The sequence below is a fragment of the Euwallacea fornicatus genome, chromosome 35, assembly GCF_040115645.1.
Source record: "Euwallacea fornicatus isolate EFF26 chromosome 35, ASM4011564v1, whole genome shotgun sequence".
Taxonomy (NCBI): Eukaryota; Metazoa; Arthropoda; class Insecta; order Coleoptera; family Curculionidae; genus Euwallacea; species Euwallacea fornicatus.
In genome coordinates, this window is record NC_089575.1 from 2,008,287 (window position 1) to 2,026,922 (window position 18,636).

The following is an 18,636-nucleotide window of genomic DNA, read 5'->3' on the forward strand; positions in this document are numbered from 1 at the left end:
AACGAAAGTGCGTAATTAATTTGTTTATTAATGTTACATATTTAGTTCGTAACTATATACAAGCAATTCCACAGAACACATCCTCTACCGGATAGGACCAAAAGTGCAAATATATTATGATGTTTCATTGCTACCCAGGACGGCATATTTCAATAGTTCTTGTTCTCAGAGTGTAAAATAGTAACAAGAATAATACGACTATATGCTCGTCATTTTATCACAGTACAAAGTTGAATACACAAGTGATTTTCTTGCGAATCGCGAAGGACGCTAAACTCCTTTTATCCTAAGCCATTGTTACCAGTATTAGTTTATACGTTAAAAGGGTCCACTAGTTGGAAAGGCCACTTTTCTTAGAACATCGACGCGTATTAATAAATAAGTTTATAAGTTATAAGAATATGATAGTTAAAATATGGATACCTACACAAAATTTTCAACCCTCGTTTTGATCTTGGTTATCACTGTTTCGATACGTATGAGCTATGGCCAACATCACTCCTTAGACCAAGCGAAAATACACACAAAGATAAAACAAATTACCCGGCCATTAAAACCGCCAAGAGATTCCTTTACATACATAATACGACACTATCTACAGTAGTCATGAACTTAATGGTACAAGGAAATAAAATATACAACACACGGTATTATTAACTTAACTCGATAGCTTTGGTAATAGGGTGTGAATTAATCGGCCACCCTGTACGCCTTTAACTGCAGGCATTCAAAATATTGTCGCTCAGAGACTGGTGACTAAAAATATGAATAAACTAAGAAACATTTTCTAGTGCAAACTACAAGGATAATCGTGGAAAAATTCTGAGGTTCGTCACACCTCATTTATCGCGAGTAAACCAAGGCGGCCCCTAAAAGCGAAGGATTCTCAAAGTTAAAGCTTGAATAAGTATAGAGAGGCGAAAAGTTGCGACTTTTTTAGCGTGGACTACGCCACAGTTGTAACCATCGTGAAAGCGGTATTGAGTTAGCATTCTACACACGCCTTTGGAGAGGTTAACTAGGTTTTCTGTTCATTTGGTGAGTAAAGTTGCTCTTCATAAAAATGGATTGTTGGGATTCGTGGATGTCGTCACAGCGCCCATTTGCTGAAAGAAAGAGGAACAAAATAACATCTTTGCGATCATTAAGGATAATTAACTATGAAGGCGTGGTTAAAAGCTGCGTTTAGGTTTAAGCTTGAAGGTACGAGGAACGGTTTCACTTCGCCTCGCATTGTGCTTTGCAACGGTTGAGAAGAAAACAGCTAATCGGAGAAATAATAAATGAGAGTAAAGAACCCATCATACACACCTCATTAGAAGCGGCTAGACTTGTCTCGGAAGTATTCTGAATTTTGGTTTCGGAAAGATTCCTACTAACGAAGTACCTGCAGGGCGTTTCGTAATTTTCTTACCTTAAAAGGATTTCCACCCCAAGTACTACCAGTCGTCAGCGTGTTGCTAGGAAACACAGGCTGGAACCCATTGAATAACCCGTTGCCCTTATTCAACTGCTCCCTGAAAGGATTCGCGTACCCCGTTTGGGAACCTCCACCGCTGGTTCCATTCATCCCATTTAAATTGTTATTAAACCCATTGGAGGCCCCAGAGAATCCGTTGGACGTAGTAAAGCCATTATTGGTCCATGACGACGCGGGGTTGCCATTGCCGAAGGGGTTCGGCACTTGCGAATCTTGAAGGTTTGAAAACGCAGTCATAAATTGGCCTAAAGAAACATCACTCTTCAACTTATATAATTTGGGAATTCCAATGATGGAATTTGCCCAGGCAAGAATTGATTGGAATTTTTAGCGGGATCGATACACGGCGATTCGAAGAAGTGCTGCGGCCCGACAAAGGTCAGGAGCCATTGAATCGCACATATAAGCACTAATAATAGCAGCGATTCCTCGAAAACCACATACAAACTAATTATTATAGTTTTAACGACTAAGGATGTAAATATGTTGCTTTTACCTTGACTAGGTGACCCGAAAATTGACCCTTGAGGAGAGGGGGATCCATATAACGACCCAGTATTGGGGGTAGATGAACTGTACAAAGACCCTGTTGATCCGGTGTTCGAAGTGGACCACATGTCCTTCAAAAAAATGCGTTATACTATTAGTGGGCATGAAGCTTATCTTAATCAGTAACTTAGCAAATAACGATTCACAGTCAGTGACTAATGGAGAAAAGGAAAGGAAACTCTACTGTGAACTCAAATTTATCTCGCTTTTTACATATTTATATACAGCGATATTTTTATACATAACACCTAATTTGACCTAGACGCAAGACAATTTGCCTGGTGATATGCAAACAAAATAAATAGACTGCATCTATTACAGCTTAACAACAGCACAATGGCTAATTTGACACCGACTATGTGGGTTATCGCTAACGGGAATCAACTGGATTTAATCTAAAACACGACGATCTGAATTTAACCAACCAAAAGTAGCGCTTGCTATGTACAACGAAGAAATGTTAGATATGGACCGGAACACGCCTTACCTGATGCTGTTGTTGCTTCATTTCATTGTCTAGATCTTTAAGGGCTGCGTACTTGTCTTGAGCAGCAGGTGGAGTTGAGCTGGCCAAAGTAGCCCCTCCAGAGGTGCCATTTTGCACGTTGACCGGCGTTGGTTGAGTCGGCCAGGCGTTCAAGTTCGATTGAGGAGGCATGCCTGGAACGAAAATCGTCTTTACACGAAGAATTTAACTCGATAAACTCGAGGAAAGGTGTTTGTACAATGTTGAAATATTAGAAGATCGGGAACCAAAAATGGCCGACCTCACGTGTCATCGGCGTTTTCTTGTCAATTTCGCAATGTGTCAAACGGGGATTGGCAGCCGATGGCGGCCATTTTGAGTTCTCGACGTAAAAGAAATTGGGCTGCCAGAATAGGCAGCCAGTCAAACAGGGCTTTTGGAAAAAGGCACCCATGACAGATCCCTGAAGAGTGAACTGCCTAAAAATCAGGAGCGTGATTTGCTCGAAAAGGCGCTGATTAATTTTTTAAACGTTATATAGCTTATATCGAGCAATAGTTTCGATGATCTTTTACCCCCTTACAACGGTCTATTTCGTGCCTTCCTGGCATGACAAAATCCGTGCACCCCCCCTCCCCCCCCAAAAAAAAGCCCTCACAAATAATCTAGCTTCTAATCCCAGCCACGAGAGGTGGCTTTAGCTTTATTCAAATTGAGGCAGAGTGTTAATGTGCGGTTCTAAAAATATCGAAAAAATGATAACTCAGCAAGCGACTATCTACCGTGGCATCTAAATATAGGGCCGTTCATCAACGGAACAAGGGAAAAAGCCGGTGAAACAAATAAATAAGTCAACAACAATATATAGGATTGCGTGTGGAGGCAGTAATGGCGGCAGCGAATTGGCTCAAAACTGCAACTTACTCCATCGATTCGATGGGGTGCACTTGGGGAACAAGGGCACCTGGTTCAGGGTCGGACCGAGACTGGAAAAGTGCAGGTCGAATATGCTAAACTCCCCCTCCTTAGCTGGAAGAGGCGTATTAATATTACCTGACCTGGAACTATTTTTAAAATAATTGACTGAATGATTGATGCATTTTTCTTCCAATCATAATTAGGCAATGCTGGAAATAAACTGCATTTAAATCACTCAAATCTATTCATGTTTTGTCAGTTGCGCCAAGGCTAAGGTAATCCAAGGACATCGCTACAAAGGTAGTCAATAACGAGCCATTCAATCGCCGTTCAACCGCGTGTAATAATATCTAGGGCTGTGGCATCCTAGAGACATTTTTATTATCCTTCTTGATGTATTTTTTCGAGCAATTTGACCTCCAAATTGAACCGAACTGGACGCCTTGTATTTATGTTGTGTCTCATTGTTATCAACCAAATAATATGAATTATTGTTGCGCCAATGACGTACCAAATTATATGGAATATGAAACGCGCAATTAGCTCTTTAAGACTCACCATTATTTGTCGAACTACTGCTATTGGCGTTGTACACTTGGTTGTGTTCGAAATCCGCGAACCCGTTTTGGGACCCTGTGCTGGACGGGGAGGATGTATTACTACAAGAAAAACTCATGTTACACGGGCAGGAATCATTAATAAGACCTTCAAACTTACCTAAATATATCAGCGTTATCGAAATCTACAGCGAAACTATTCCCTAAATTATTGTTAAGGCCGTTTTGATGGTTAAGGTTCTTCACTTCCGGCCGACTTCTCGTCATACCGTTGGTCATGCCGTTGGTGCCGATCGCGTTGGAGGGATTTTTGTTCAATCCATTCTTGGTACCATTAATTGGCAATTTGCCGGTACCGTTCACAGAAGCCGTGGTCCAAGGCCTAGTATCTTGCACCTCGGGTTTTGTCATGGTTACTTCGATATAGTACCTGGAAAAATTGAAATTGGTTGCGTTTTTTGGCGAATAATGACGGATTTGAGCCTCCAAAGGCGGGACAGCCTGCAAGTCAAAATGGTCGCCTATGTGCCTCGATTTTACACGGTTCATAATAGCATAATAAAACAAAAATTGCTAAAAAGCAAGTACCGTGTAGTCACGTATTTTTCCGGGGATTTGTATAAATTTTCTTGAATTATTTTATTAAAAAAATACGTGGTGACCAGGCCTATTGATCATGTCGTAAATCATGATATAATTTTGACCCTTATTTCATGTTTTTTTTCCACAATTTTTTTAATTTTTGCGGAATTGTTACGTGACTTATTAGTTCATTCAACATTCATTTACTCGCACGGAGGTAGCACTTTTCGATGATTAAATTAAATTCTAGGGGGTGTGCGTTTTCAAGATTTTATTTCTTTTTTTAATCAGTAAATTTAAAATACATGTTTACACACCTCCGCGTCGAACCGATACGACTTAATCACTTGTTTTAGGTGTAGCCGAAATAGCTCAGTTGGGAGAGCGTTAGACTGAAGATCTAAAGGTCCCTGGTTCAATCCCGGGTTTCGGCAGAGCTTTTTTTAATCTAATTTTTTGCGTTTTTTCGTTTCATTTATGTTTAATTGTAACTTTTCATTTTATATTATTTATGTATTTTAACGTTACGAATTTTTCAGATTTAAAAATACGGAGAAACGCCACTTTTCAATCTATATACGTGCGATTGTACAGAAAAACATGTTTCACTTGTTCAAAACTGCACAAGAGCCCTGTATCGATATATTTTTCTTTGAGAATTTGCACGTTAACGAACAGTTTTGGCCACAAATACTTGACAACATTGCGTACTTTTTATGTTTGTAAATCATAACACAATCGTTGTGACTTTAATGCCACGTTTTTCTGCAATTGCCAAACATTTCATAAATTCCCTAGAATTCATATCAAATTTATTTTTCCACTCATTATCTATTCATGTAGTTACACAAATATAGCATTTTTCGACGTTGATTTTTCATAAATAAATCAGATACCCGGCACGAATATCATCAAGGTCTTGACTTTTACAAAATTAATCAATTTCAAATGTCACCGTACGGACCATGTGATTAAATACGACTTAATCACTTATTTAGGTATGGCCGAAATAGCTCAGTTGGGAGAGCGTTAGACTGAAGATCTAAAGGTCCCTGGTTCAATCCCGGGTTTCGGCAAGGTTTTTTTTTTCTATTTTCTTCTCTGTGCATTTACTATGTTGAGTAACTTACAACGGTTTTTTCGCAAAATTAAGTGTCCTAATTTCACACAATGATTTCAGCACGAGTTAGTTTCTGTGTAACTCCGAATCTTTAGATCGCTGGTACATTACCGAATTTTGTAACGACGTTTTTAATTGCTTTTTTGCTTGATTTATCGACGTGACTTACAGGACCTTCACAAATAAAGGAAATTTTGTTTTTGGAAGATCCTTTTACAAAACCTTTTCCTTCGTTTTAGCACAAGCTGGTGTTTGTCCGACCCTTGAGAAGTGTTAACACTGATTTGAGTGGCCTGAACTAGCCCAAACAACACACCTAATTGTCGTTCGTACACAAACACTAGTATTAGGGATACAAACTGTGGCGGTTCAACGACTGCCCTCCGCACGATTTTATGCTTTTATTTAACTCTTTTAATTTGTAATTCAATCAGCGGGATGTAACATTCGTTATTACACACGAACTGATTACGACGACGCCGTCTAAGCTGCACATTCCTCGTAAATGACACCGCTAATGTCAGCATCGCTTCGGAATGGGGGACCGAGGAAAAATGGCATAAATTACAGCGAATTTCATCCCATTGTGGCATTTCCAGCGAATTGACTTCTTCTGAATGATGTATTACGCTTGATGTGTATTTTACGTTGGAAGTCAATTTCTGATAAGAATTCTGCGTTGGCGTATCACGTGCAGGGGATTCGATCTCGTTGATTTGCACGTAGTACCATCGCGACATCGAATCTTACAGTGATCGGAGGAAGTCGACCATTTTCAACCTCCAGCTGCCTCCGCTAAGGAGCCAGTTCGTTTCGTTGAGGTCTGGGGGCTCAAACAAATATTTCTGGGTAGTACCTCTTCCTCTCGTATTTCTCCAACATGAAATCCCTAACTTGCTGCTCGTCCGAGAAGACTCGCGGAGTCCCCTCGTACAGGCCCAACCACACGTTCCGGCAGTGGTCGTTTCCCTTGTTCCTAATGGTGTCTATTTCCTCTGGCGTGAACGTCGCCATGGATATGGATTTCACTCTGTGGGGAGGAGTGATGCCGCGTCTGAAAGGAGAAGTTCCACATAAGTTTGCATTTGGTGGTACGGTACTTATCGTTTGTTTACATTCTAATTACAAGACTCTTAAGAAAGGCAATTAAGGTTAAACGGAGACATTCCGAAAACAAACATTGCAACGATTTCTCGAGGATTTTGCCAAAATAAACAGCGCAAAATTGCGCTCTCGGATTGTCCTTCGCGACGATAATGCGCAGATTCGGGTTGACCTTTGCCGCAATCAAAGTTTAATCGATCCCGTGGATTTCACCGAGAAAATTCCAGTTATCTAATGAGACGAACCTACTGCATTCGTAATGAATTCATGGAACATCGATACAAGCGCAAACAAAAAAAGTAAATAAATAATAATAATAAAACATCCCATATGCGGCGATCATTCGGCAAACGAATGATACTGACGGAACGAGGCTTCGACGACGATTGATTTAGGAGTATCAATTGCATTTGTGTTGAACGATAATGCATAATTACTCCGCACAGACGGCTCATTGATAAGTAGTAAATTTATGATATCGCATGAGTGGCATTGAGATGCACAAATTGCTATGAACTTTAAACGGCTCTCATAGCACACGTTTCATCTATTATTAGCGGAAATTCCAGCGGCGGTGGTAGCAACCCTGGCGCTCTAGCGGCGATGATAGCAACCCTGGCGCTCTCGCGGCGGTGGTAGCAACCCTGTCGCTCCAGTGTCGTGGAGTACGCGGAGGGGGAAGGACGTTCTGAATGATTTTAATTTGCAATTTCTGCGTGTAAAACGCGAATTCTCGACAGCGATACATTATGCAAATCGCCCTTGAATTTGCCTCGATTTATTAGCGATTCAGGTGGTATATTCTCATCGAAACTGAACGTTGTGCATGTTATTTTAATACGTCGCAAGATTCCTTCGTTCTTATGAAACACACAGTGATGTGTGTTGAAGGTCACCGCGGAATTTATTGTTCAAGACGCGAACACGCTTGGACGTAATGAACGGCCCGATCTTGGATACGTATTATCTTCAGTGGTAGAAAAAACCACGTTCAAAGTCTATCGGTGCACACGGACGGTCCCGCGTTACCGGGAGGTAGTGCGATTCCATTTTACGGAAAAATTATGTGCGGCCACCGTATATGTGTTTCGAGATAAATGCCTTGGGGAAACGACCGTGGAGATGATACCAGGCCGACGCTTCCCGGACCGTTCAAGGCCGTGCCAGCCTGCACCGACCCGGGTACCGCGGCGGTACCTAAATTCCTAGCGAGGAGGCGTCGTATCGATTCGAGAACGTCGATCGAATCGAAAACCTACGTCGGTCGCGACCTACGTAAAATCACGTTTAGGGACTGCGTCGGTCAGGTTTCGACGAGACCGCGGTGTTCCGCCCGAACCGCAACGATGCATTATTTATGATCGACCTCAAAGCTCATCCTTAAGATAATTGCCCGTAATCCGGCTATACACCTAGTTAACTCGGTAAATGGAACTTTCTCTGAAGTGGCCGTAGGCAGGCCGAAAGCAACGAAACCGACATTTAGACCGCTACAGTGCTGCACCAACGACCATTAGGCTTAGGTATTTCAACTTTAAACTTTCCGAGCGTTATCGAAACGGTCGGAAATGGGATCGTTTCCAACCGCAAAGGTCGGGCGGCCGTGTGGCTGGAACACGGGCGGTGTAAACCTACCCGGGGAAACGAGCCGACGGAAAAAATCAAAGGAAACGCGTGAAAAACATGTAGATCGCGTTGCCGCTGTCCACACTCACTGGCGTGACAAAGGTGGAGGAAATAGCTCACTGCCCCGTCCCTCACATCTGCCACGCCGAGGAACGGCCGTCAGATCTCTGACAGTTCGCTTGCCTCGCGGCAACCGGAACTCGCTGCCGCGTGCAATATCGACATCCCCACGATCCATTATGGGCGATTATTGACTTTCAAGGTGGTACCTTTCTGAGACTGATCGTTCTCATTAGTGGCCAAGTGTGACACTGACCGTGAAGAGTTATACCGCACCGCAATAGTCGGGCGAGTAACCCATTAAAATTTCGCTATTGCATAAACTCACGTTACGTCAGATGCCTACTACCATACTATGTGCGTGTGCAAAGCCGAAAAATTTCGGGAACGTAAAAAATGTCTAAACACGAAATCGGCTTGTTAATAAGGTAGCAGTTACATTGGTTGTTCTCTTGGCACGAGCCCGGTAATTACCACACATACTCGTATATAGTAGAAATAATTAATAACGAGTGGTGCTTTTTCTGCTCTTTATGACACTTGGCAGTGTATAGATAGCGCCGAGGCATATGGTAGGCGTGGAGTATGGTTTTGGTTTTAGCATCAGGTGGTGACGGCCAATACTTCGGTTCATTTAAATGACGAAACACGTCACTTGCCGTGTTTTCAGGTTCTTTTAGGACGACCCGTACAAACACGTTCACAATGGAAGAAGGCCAGTATGCCAGTGAGGGTAGGACTTAACGCAACACACCGAATTATCGACGAACTACAAGCTATCAATTGATAATGCCGTGAGCGATGCAACTGGGGACAAAATGGCGAAGTGTGACTTTCAGCTTGGAGGAACGAGCAACTTCGGACAACCGAAACGACGGACGCACCGGACAGCTGCTTTCGAGCGTCGTTCAAGTGAAGCCCGAAAATTTCAATTTGCGGAAAATTCTCGGAGATCGGAAAAAGAACGCTCGTCGCCACCTGCAACCTCTCACTGTCCCTTATAACTGAGGAAAAAATAGGAACTTGAAGAAACTGGAACTAGCGGGGTGCTCGGCTTGTACCGGAACGTTCTTGAAATAAGGCCGAAAAGCATCGATCATTGTAAATTTCCTGGAAACCGAGAAACAAATGCGACGTCCATTGTCGTTTAGGGCTGAAACCCTTGATCCGGCCGCAACTGGGGGAAAAACGCAACGGGGGAAATTGAAATCAGTGCCGCACTAGTTTCACTCCTAGGCGAAAATATTTCGAATTTTGGAAGATCATTGCTGACAAATGCGAAAGGGACGCCCGTGGTTTTTTACGAGGGGAAGCCCGCAGGGGTCTGATCTAACTGAAAAAAATTAGTAACTTAATGTAGTTAAGGGAATACCGTGCATCGACTGAAATATCGTTCGACTGAAACGCAAAGCTTTTTAGAAAAGTTCGACATGCCAGAAGGAATTCCATGGCCTCCAAGAGGGTCCGGCCCCCGGGCGTTTCGATTAACTAAACCCAGTTGGCATGTTGGAAAAATGGGAGTCGAAGACGACCAGGACGTGTGAAAATTACTGAAAATTAAAAAATGAAGGAGACCTTCATGGTTTCGGAACAGGATGTAACTTCTAAGTGTTTCCTCCAAATACGGAAACTTAACAAGTTGAAGAAGTTGGAACCATCGACGCCACCGCAATCGCGGCGAATTAAAAGCGACTCAATTTATGGAAAACTACTGCTGGTACTAAGACCGACGCAGTCCCTCAAGGTCTTCCACGGAGTCCGGCCTGTAAGTGGTTCTGCAACGGATCTTGGAACAGGAACACCTTACGAAGCAATTACTCGGCAATTCGGCCAAGGGACAGTCCGCGAGTTTCCCAAAGTTCCCAAGTACTAACGCACGTAGACGTACTGCAGCTGAGAGGGAATCATTGGCTAATTTACTATCGGTACCCACACGGGGCAGAGGTGGCTCCAGATCCAACGCGCCGCGCCGTTAAAGCCAGCTCCGCGCAGCGCGGCGCGTTAGATTCGAGCGGCGGCGCGCCGAATTGCGCGGTCCTGCAACGGGAGCGAGCAAGCGTCGGTACGTCAAAGGGCGACCTTTGTGCGTGCGCAAATTTTGATTCGGACGCCGTCGCGAACAGGCACGTACGCAGTCTCCATAGGTTTCGAGTCGAGTGATCGTCGACTTTCATTAAAATAGCGCGCGCGCCGACTGGAACGAAGTGCCGAATCAATTTTTTGCCTTCGAAGCGTAACCGCGCGGAGCGTTCGGCCCGGAGCCGCCTCAACGCTCAGACGAACGACGAGATCGACCCCTTGACGGAAGGCGACGGGTGAAAGTCCGTCGCACGGGACAATCTCCGTGTGAGGACGACGGGTGCCGGAAATGTGGCCGTACCGGGCGCGCTACCGAAAAACGGCGACGCACGCAGGCGCGACACGCGGATACGTTACACCTCTCTGATCTGCCGGAACGGGCGATTCGAGGGACCGAAACCGACGTCCACGGCGGTTTTCAGGAAGGTCCTTCCGCGAAGTTTAATGACCAATGTCCGCTCCAGCCCGCTAATTGATCGGTGACTGGGTCCGCATTTGAACATTTCAGACGCGACTGTACCAGTTCTCTCGGGCAACAGTTATTACTTTATTCTTGAACTTGTTTACGTTATTTCCTGGATCGAAAACGAGGACTCGATCCTGGCACCGACCCAACGCCGTCGGCGCGCGTTTGCTCGGGACGCCGTTCCACGGTCGTTTCATCAATGGAAGAGGCAAATTCCGAACGTTTAATCTGGATTAAAATAAATCTTTCTGTGACTGTCGCATCACCGCGCTACACCAGCGGGCTAAAATTAAGACCGATATTATGAATAAGCGTTATTATGTTGTTTAAAAGTTTTTTTTTATACGCATCCTGCTCGTCTATTTTTAAACCTCTTTGGCTTCAGAAGGATCTGGTTACGTCTTGGGTTACGTCCACGACCTGCGACCACCCTGAAAGCGAGAGAGAGGAGGGGGCGGGGGGGTCTCGCGACGTGTGACCGGCTTTAATTCGATTGTCCGTTGACCTTTTTTCGGGTAGGTAACGCTAATTGTTGGTCAACTGGTCGAACCTTAATTGACGTTCAAGGTTGGCTTTGTTTGCAATCGGTTACATTTATTAATAAATTCGGATGGGGACATGACACCTCGCACAACACGGTGGTTTTGGCATAGGTAACAGGACCCTGTATGCGATTTATGATTTTTGCTTTAAAATAGCGTTATACGCAGCCAGGTGTGCGACGTTTTCATGGTTCTGTTTGCGTTGTACCGCAACCTACAGCCGTTTGATAAGAAAACGGCTCCGGAGGTTATTGATCTAAAAGCACATTGAAAGTCTGCTTCGTAGGCCCAGCTGTGGGGGTGGCAGTTCCCAATTAACTTGCATGTGGACAAGTGACGCAAATCCGTTCTTTAATCTGTTCGATATTGATTAACGTTGCGACTGACCTTCGGCGTTTAAAGGAAAACCCTCCTTCTCGATGATATTTTACAATCAGAAACCCCTAAACGCCGCTCAAGTTCATTGCTGCGGAACCGCCGCACGACGTAAAAACCGCCCTAAGGGATTGCTTCCGTTTTACACCCGCGTCTATTTTCGTCCAAATTTGACGCATAACGCCCGCAATCAGGCCAAATCGACCATTCGAGGGCTTCGATGGGAATCACGTGCGAATAGATCGCCACCTGGGTGCAGGTCCCGATGGTCAGTTTGAAGGCTTAGGAAGTGACTTTTCCACCACGCGTGCACGACGGAGACGACCACAGGAAGTTGTAAAGCAGACTTCCAGCGTGTGATACTTTATGAAACAGAGGACGTGCCTCGCACCTAAACGACCCATTTGAAGTGCCCATCGCGAATGGGCCGGTAGAGAACAGAATTCTGCGTTCGATTAGGACAATTTCGACGTGCGTCCGCTTTGCGACACTGCGGAGGGTGCCGCCGATTCACGCGGGACGTCCCGAAAACGCGCGCGACTCACCCTGTACACGCCCAATAGTGACTGCGCGGAGAGAGGCTAATTCGGTTTTAAGGTGCGCGTTCGTGTCTTAATAACTGTCAAACTCCGCGTCCGCATTTGACGCTTTATAAGCGTTTTTGGATGTGTTGGGAAAAGTTGCGCCGTTGAACGGTCGAGAAATCCATGCAAGTAAGATCGGGCGATCTTGCTGGCCACAGCTGAGATCCTCCTCGTCCAATCCACGTATTAAAGACGCATTTCGCCAATAGCCGCCGACAACGAAAGGGAATGTGAAAATTCGAATCCGGAATGCCCTTGGGAAAACCACGCCGGAAACGCTGTTAAAAGTGAAATTGTCTTTTCCAAAACGCATTGAACTTTGCATCCGAAATAATGATGATTTCGAATGTATTTTCTGAAAAATTGTGAAATTTTTAGAGGAATTATCACAATCTGATGTTTTTGTAACCATGGAAACGAATCCAAGGACACCCTGACAGCACTTGTCATTTAAAATTGAATAAAACCTCATTTTATGAGAAACGGTTAGAGATGGGTAGAGGACATATTGGTGTCACGTGAAAAGGCATTAAATAATGGTTCTAATGAGTACCCAAAAAGGTCTACATTCCATTTAAAATGAGCATAAATCACAAGTAAGATGTAATCAGTATTTTTGCTCACTCTGTATATAAAATTTCAAGAGAACTATTTTCAACTTGAAGAAGTGTCTGTTGTTAAGACTACCGGTCAAAAAACGATAATTAATTCGTTGGTTTCACGTAGGGAAAAACATTTTTCTTGACCCTCGCATTTCTTTAATTTTCTCAAGTAGTGTTTGTTTCAGACCTATTGAATGTTATACAAACTTCTACTATTTTTTTTCTTCTAATCTCAAGTATTTACGAAAATACAGGGTTTTATTTTTAAAAAAATGTAAGTTTGCGTTGCATCTTTTTTTGCGCACCCCGTATAAAGGACAATATTCTTATAATGTGCCCTATAAGGTCGCGCATACAAGTGTGATTTTTCATCAAAACCGCAATCGTCCGAGGCGCTCTCGTCGGACCACCCTGTATGGAGGTACATTTCTGGTTCAAGGAACACGTGGTTAAGCGTCGGCCCCCTCATTCTGGGACACCCTGTACGATCGATACAAATTTGACGGTCTTTCGGCCGGTACAGGCGAGCGTAATGGCTCGCAGTGATAAAACTCCGAAGTGTGCAAATGTAACGACACTTAGGCCGAGGCGGGTACCTTAACCGGGTGTGTAACCCGGCCGAAGGAACCGTTAGATGACAGGTTGCGCCTGCATGTGCATTCACAGACACAACTGACGTGACATAAATAAATATGCACTACCTTTCGCAATAATTGCGAACAAATGCACACATGACGTATGCATCAGAAGAATGCAACCGGTACTAGGTTCAATCTGGTTGGAAGACACTCACTCGCTCACCGTAGCTGCGAACCTCGAACGGGGTTTCGCAATCTACGGAAGAATTGGGTCCATTGTTGTTGTGCTCACGTGGACCGTTGGCGCTTAGGATTTCGTCCGCGAGCCGCGGCGAGATGCGTCAGTGGCGGAAACCGACAGAAAATACCTCAAACGCGATACCGCCCCGGACGAGACGACCGCGGGGCGAATCGCCTGGGACGGTTTGTACCCAGAATTTCCGAAGGCGAATTTACCCAGTTCCCAATCCGACCTAATTAAGACTCGAGTCCAGTTCCACCAACGGGCGTTCCGGGACTAGGCGAAATGGGGACTGGATGGGGTCTTTAAGTTGGATGCTCGAAGAGCAATGATCTTTGCGCGAACTGGAGATTAAAAAATGCTCTTATGCCAGAAAAATAAGTTAATTGACAGCTGAATAGGTGCAGAGGCATTATCCGTGCTTTCCAGTAAATTTTCCTCACCTCGCAGCAATCTCGAAAATTGTCACCAAGTTCACGTTTGATTTTCATACAACACGAAACGGGGGAAAAAAATTATTATAAAATAAAATAAAATAAGAAAGGGGAAAGAGAACACCCGAGCCTGAAGCGGGCAAAGGTGCAACGCCCGAGCGCGTTCCGACCGAACGTGCGGTCCGTCCCCCGCCCGAAGCGATGACGCAAGACGGTTCCGGGTGGGCTCAAGGGATGAAGAGAGGAGAGGGGGTTTTGGCGGGTGTTCGGCGAAGGCAACTCGCGGAGTCCCACACCACCGGTGCCGAATGAGATGGTACCGTCAACGGCCTGGCGTGCGCAAACGCATTTCTCTAATAAGAAAAAAAAAGTATGCAGGCCGGTAACGGCATAATCTGCGCTTTCTAATTATTTTCGACCTCGCGGTAACCTCAAAAATCGCCACCAAAGTTCACGTGCGATCTTCAAAACTCGCATCTTTTTAGGGCAGTTTACGCCGTCCAATTTGTACTCAAATCAAAAATCATTTGCCAACTTCGAGTCGATAATTACTAAACTTAAAATTCAATATCGGTAAAATTGCGAGTAACGTGGGGACAACTCGCAACCGAAAACGAACAATTATCAACATTCAAGTGTACGTAATGGAAATTCGAGCCGTGCGAAATAACATTACGGTACAGTGTTGCGTAATAGATTAGAATGATCACGAGAACCGCGCCAAGATGCACGTGGCTCGGAGCAAACGTCACCTCTACAGATCGGCGCTGTTGTTGAGACTTCCACGAGTTCGTGACCGAATGGTCCGTACAGTGTCCGGCGTCGGGGGCCAGGACGGGTCGTAGAAAAAACTGGACAATATACCAATTTGTTTAAATGAATACCTTAATGAAAACAGGGTTTTTTTCGTTCTTTTGGCCGAGAAATAGAGCGTTGCGCAGGAGTAAAGCGCATGTATTTTGAGTGGGTGAAACTTGTTGAACGAACCGGAAGTGACCTGCCAGCATCTGCGCAACACGGGAAACGCGGTTTCAACGCGTTCTTACATCTTAGACAAAATGGAAATATGGTGCGAAAATTTCTTTTGGGAAAAGAAAAATGAAGAGTAGAAAAATTCTGATGAAGGAAGGTATTTTATATATATATTTATATATATAAAAATAGTACAGGTGACCAAAAAACAAAAACTACCCCCTCCCCTAGGTTTTAGGAACCCTTTTTTAATTGTTTACGTAGTGTCAACTGATGCCATAACGTAAAGAACGTCACACATCTTCTCCCTGCTCTAACGCCGACAATCTACTAGATTTCAACGCGCGTTCTGTAAGGCGTATCTGTAGATACTGTTGTTCTGTAGATTCCAACGCAACTTCTTCCCAATTCAACCACTCCCGTAACTTCAGTCATTTAGCAATCTACTTTTTTTTCCCAGTACAACTATGGATGAATACGTTGTAGGAAGCAAAAGAGGATTCCTATTTGTAATATGCAAAACAACGCATTCGACTGTGCACTCAGAAGAATTTAAATTTGTAATTTTTTCCCATTAAAAAGTACTGCAACTTTGACCTGCCCCACATCGTCAAACTCAGAAAGAGCTCCATCAAAAAAATGTTTTAAAAAAAGCGGAATTTTACGTAAAATCCTTGATGCTCGAACCGGAAGATTGATCATTTGATTTGGTTTCGGTCCATCCAAACCCGTCCATAAACAACTTCACTGTGAATTCGCCCGTTTTTACGGGACACCCAGTATGGGAATTAAAAAGTTCGGGCGAGAATGTAGGAAAGGCAGAGCACAAACCCCCATGCGCGCGCATCGATACACACACGCTCTAAATTTGAATGCGGGCCGATCCGGGGAGATGGCAACTCGGCGCTGGGAGATCGCGGCCGAGTTTCCCGGCAACAGGTGAGGCACCGTTGCCGCGTTGTGATAAAAAGACGTGAACGTTACGTAACTCCTGCGACGCCAAGACCCGACCCGGCCACAATCTCGGATGCTTACGAGAGAATTGGCGGTTTTCATTTCATTTCGATGCCCCCCAAGTGGGCAACTAAGGACATTGCCTATGTAAAAATAACGCTTGCGTTTTATCATTAACCGGCGATAAGGAAAAACACGCAATCCGTGGGAAGCCGAACAAAGACACGTTTTTTTCTTGAGTCATTCACACAATTAAGGCGATTTTCTGCAATAAAAGCAGACGTGGAAAACTTCGCAATTTCGATATAATCGAGAAACCAAGGAAGGCTTTGTGCACATGGGTCTTACTAGACAAATCGATAAAAATACCTAACTTGCGTCTACGCACCGGCCGAACTTCGCAAAGTGAAATTTTACCATGTGGGTCGACCTCAGTGAGCAATTAGTCGTGACCCAAATAAACGAGAAAATAGAAGTATCTAACTCAATTTGCGATCATTAGAGATAGATGAAGTACGTACGAGCTAATATCATCAATGAGTCATTATTTGACCGAGGTAAACGGTAACTTGCGCCATCAACGAGAGTTGCTTTAAAAAACGATTTCCATTTCTAATCCGTAAAAGGGGCCAAACGGCACGCTTTTAAACAATAAAAAAATTCAATCATGACCAGAAACTGAACTGAAAGTAAGTGTCTTTCACTTTTGTCCCCAGTCGAACTCGATTAGTAATATGTACCGTCTTTTGAGGGTAGCACTAGATCTGGTCAACGTTACTAGTGAACAGCGATAGATACTTTCACTAGAGAATAATGCGGTCCTCAACACGACCTTCACGTCACGAATTCGAAAAATTAAGGCTTTAGACAATCCATACAGACCTTTTACTTGTATCTCTCATCGATTTTTTGGGAATAACTCGGAATCAAATTAGCAGTCGGCATACTATCTAAATTACTGAATTAGCTGTTGGAATATGATTGATCACTTATCATACACAAGATAACGAATCGTAAGTCATATTTCTACATCCCTGAGTCAGTAGCTAAGTACAGACCTTTTCTTCAAACGCTCCTCCAGAAGCAGCACCTAAGGACACTTAGAAACACTAATAACGGATGACAACTACCAGGCCTGCAGCTGAAGCATAACTAAAGGAGAAAACGAATTTTTACTTGTGGCTTGACTTCAATCTACTTGATATTCCAACGAATTATATTTGTACTTGTTAAAGAAAGTTTCACTTCTGTGTTGTTTCTCTGCCACTGTCACTTATCGCTACTTTTATGGTAACAAAACGTGATTGGTGAACACCTCCATGTTAAATTGATGGGAGGACGTTAACTGGTCTAATCTGGTGACTGAGGAGAGTTTGCCACTAAGGAAGTGACGGCTGTGTGCTATTTCTCTATTATTATTGTCTTTTAGCAATAACGTGCGACGATTTAGAAAAGCTACTCGACTTAAATATCCAATTAACTCTTAGTAACTTTAGGATACTGAAATCTAACTCATTTTTAACACACAAACCTTAGGTCACGATCAACTTAACTTTGGAGTTAACTTATGTAAGTCTACCGAAAGGCCTCCTTCGTTCACTTAGCCATGATTCTAGATGTGCTAATGCACTTAAAGCGCCTTCTTAAGCTTCAACCAACGTAAGAGGAGGAAATTTCCTAAAATTAACTGCAATATATAGAAAAGCCTGCCTCAAACCAGAGCTCTATTCTCACAGGATATTATTTTGAAACCTCAAGAAATGAATGCTGGGTTCTTGACTTAAAAATATTTGGGCAAAACATAAGAAAGCCAATAGGTGCAGTAGTATGTGCATCCCTGGGTGAAGGGCAAGAACAAGCTCAGTTTCTCTTCTACCTTCACTTTAATTTTTTTCTTAGGATAATCACTTGGGAAATAATGGTATGACAGGGTGGGTATTAATAAAGTGAACTTATAGGTGTATTACTTACAAAATTCCGGAACACTTGGTGCACACAAACGACCCCACTGTGACGTTCACGTACGTAGGGCCCCTTTGACCGCAATCGAAGCAAAACTTGTTTTGGGGCAGGGCTGCCAGTTCCCTCAAAGTCTTTAAGTTGAGTTCGTCCTGTTTTTTACGGGATGAAGCCATTGCACTGCACCTTTTGACCGTTTCGGGGGTTAATTTACAATTTCTCCTTTGTTGTGGGAAATAACGTAAAAAAACTATAAACTACAGAATAAAACAGACCGAGACAAACCAACGTCGGACACGAACTGACTGATGAAAGCAAACAAAATTGCCTGTCTCTATTACTCGTTTCATTTCAGGTCTCTTCTGGTGTATTGTCGTCTTTGTTTAAA

General features: G+C 43.8%; 1 protein-coding gene and 2 non-coding genes across 7 annotated transcripts; 2 read left to right on the top strand and 1 right to left on the bottom strand.

Annotated features, from left to right (window-relative positions):
- Positions 1 to 8: 8 nt before the first annotated feature.
- On the bottom strand, positions 9 to 18,560 carry drongo (Arf GTPase activating protein drongo). Of its 5 annotated transcripts, none has more exons than XM_066300010.1 (9): positions 18,261 to 18,560; positions 6,529 to 6,726; positions 4,131 to 4,400; positions 3,972 to 4,072; positions 3,420 to 3,524; positions 2,517 to 2,689; positions 1,977 to 2,100; positions 1,415 to 1,692; positions 9 to 1,106 (listed from the first exon to the last, which is right to left on the bottom strand). In XM_066300010.1, exons 1-9 carry the CDS (start codon positions 18,422 to 18,424, stop codon positions 1,056 to 1,058), a joined length of 1,464 nt encoding a protein of 487 aa, XP_066156107.1. In that variant the 5' UTR covers positions 18,425 to 18,560; the 3' UTR covers positions 9 to 1,055. The 5 variants fall into 5 exon arrangements, with proteins under 5 accessions (XP_066156107.1, XP_066156106.1, XP_066156109.1 ...); XM_066300009.1 differs by having other exon boundaries at positions 1,415 to 1,725; XM_066300012.1 differs by lacking the exon at positions 18,261 to 18,560 and adding an exon at positions 17,348 to 17,483 and having other exon boundaries at positions 1,415 to 1,725.
- On the top strand, positions 4,914 to 4,986 carry TRNAF-GAA (transfer RNA phenylalanine (anticodon GAA)). The gene has a single exon. It is a non-coding gene; the product is annotated as a tRNA-Phe (tRNA).
- On the top strand, positions 5,556 to 5,628 carry TRNAF-GAA (transfer RNA phenylalanine (anticodon GAA)). Its single transcript has one exon. It is a non-coding gene; the product is annotated as a tRNA-Phe (tRNA).
- Positions 18,561 to 18,636: the final 76 nt, after the last annotated feature.

Coding starts and splice junctions, on each gene's coding strand:
- drongo (XM_066300009.1), bottom strand. CDS start 18,424: ATGGCTTCATCCCGTAAAAAACAGGACGAACTCAACTTAAAGACTTTG. Junction 4,073..4,130: donor GATAACGCTGATATATTTAG/GTAAGTTTGAAG, acceptor TTTTTCTTGTAG/TAATACATCCTCCCCGTCCA. Junction 1,107..1,414: donor GGGGTGGAAATCCTTTTAAG/GTAAGAAAATTA, acceptor TCTTTCTTTCAG/CAAATGGGCGCTGTGACGAC.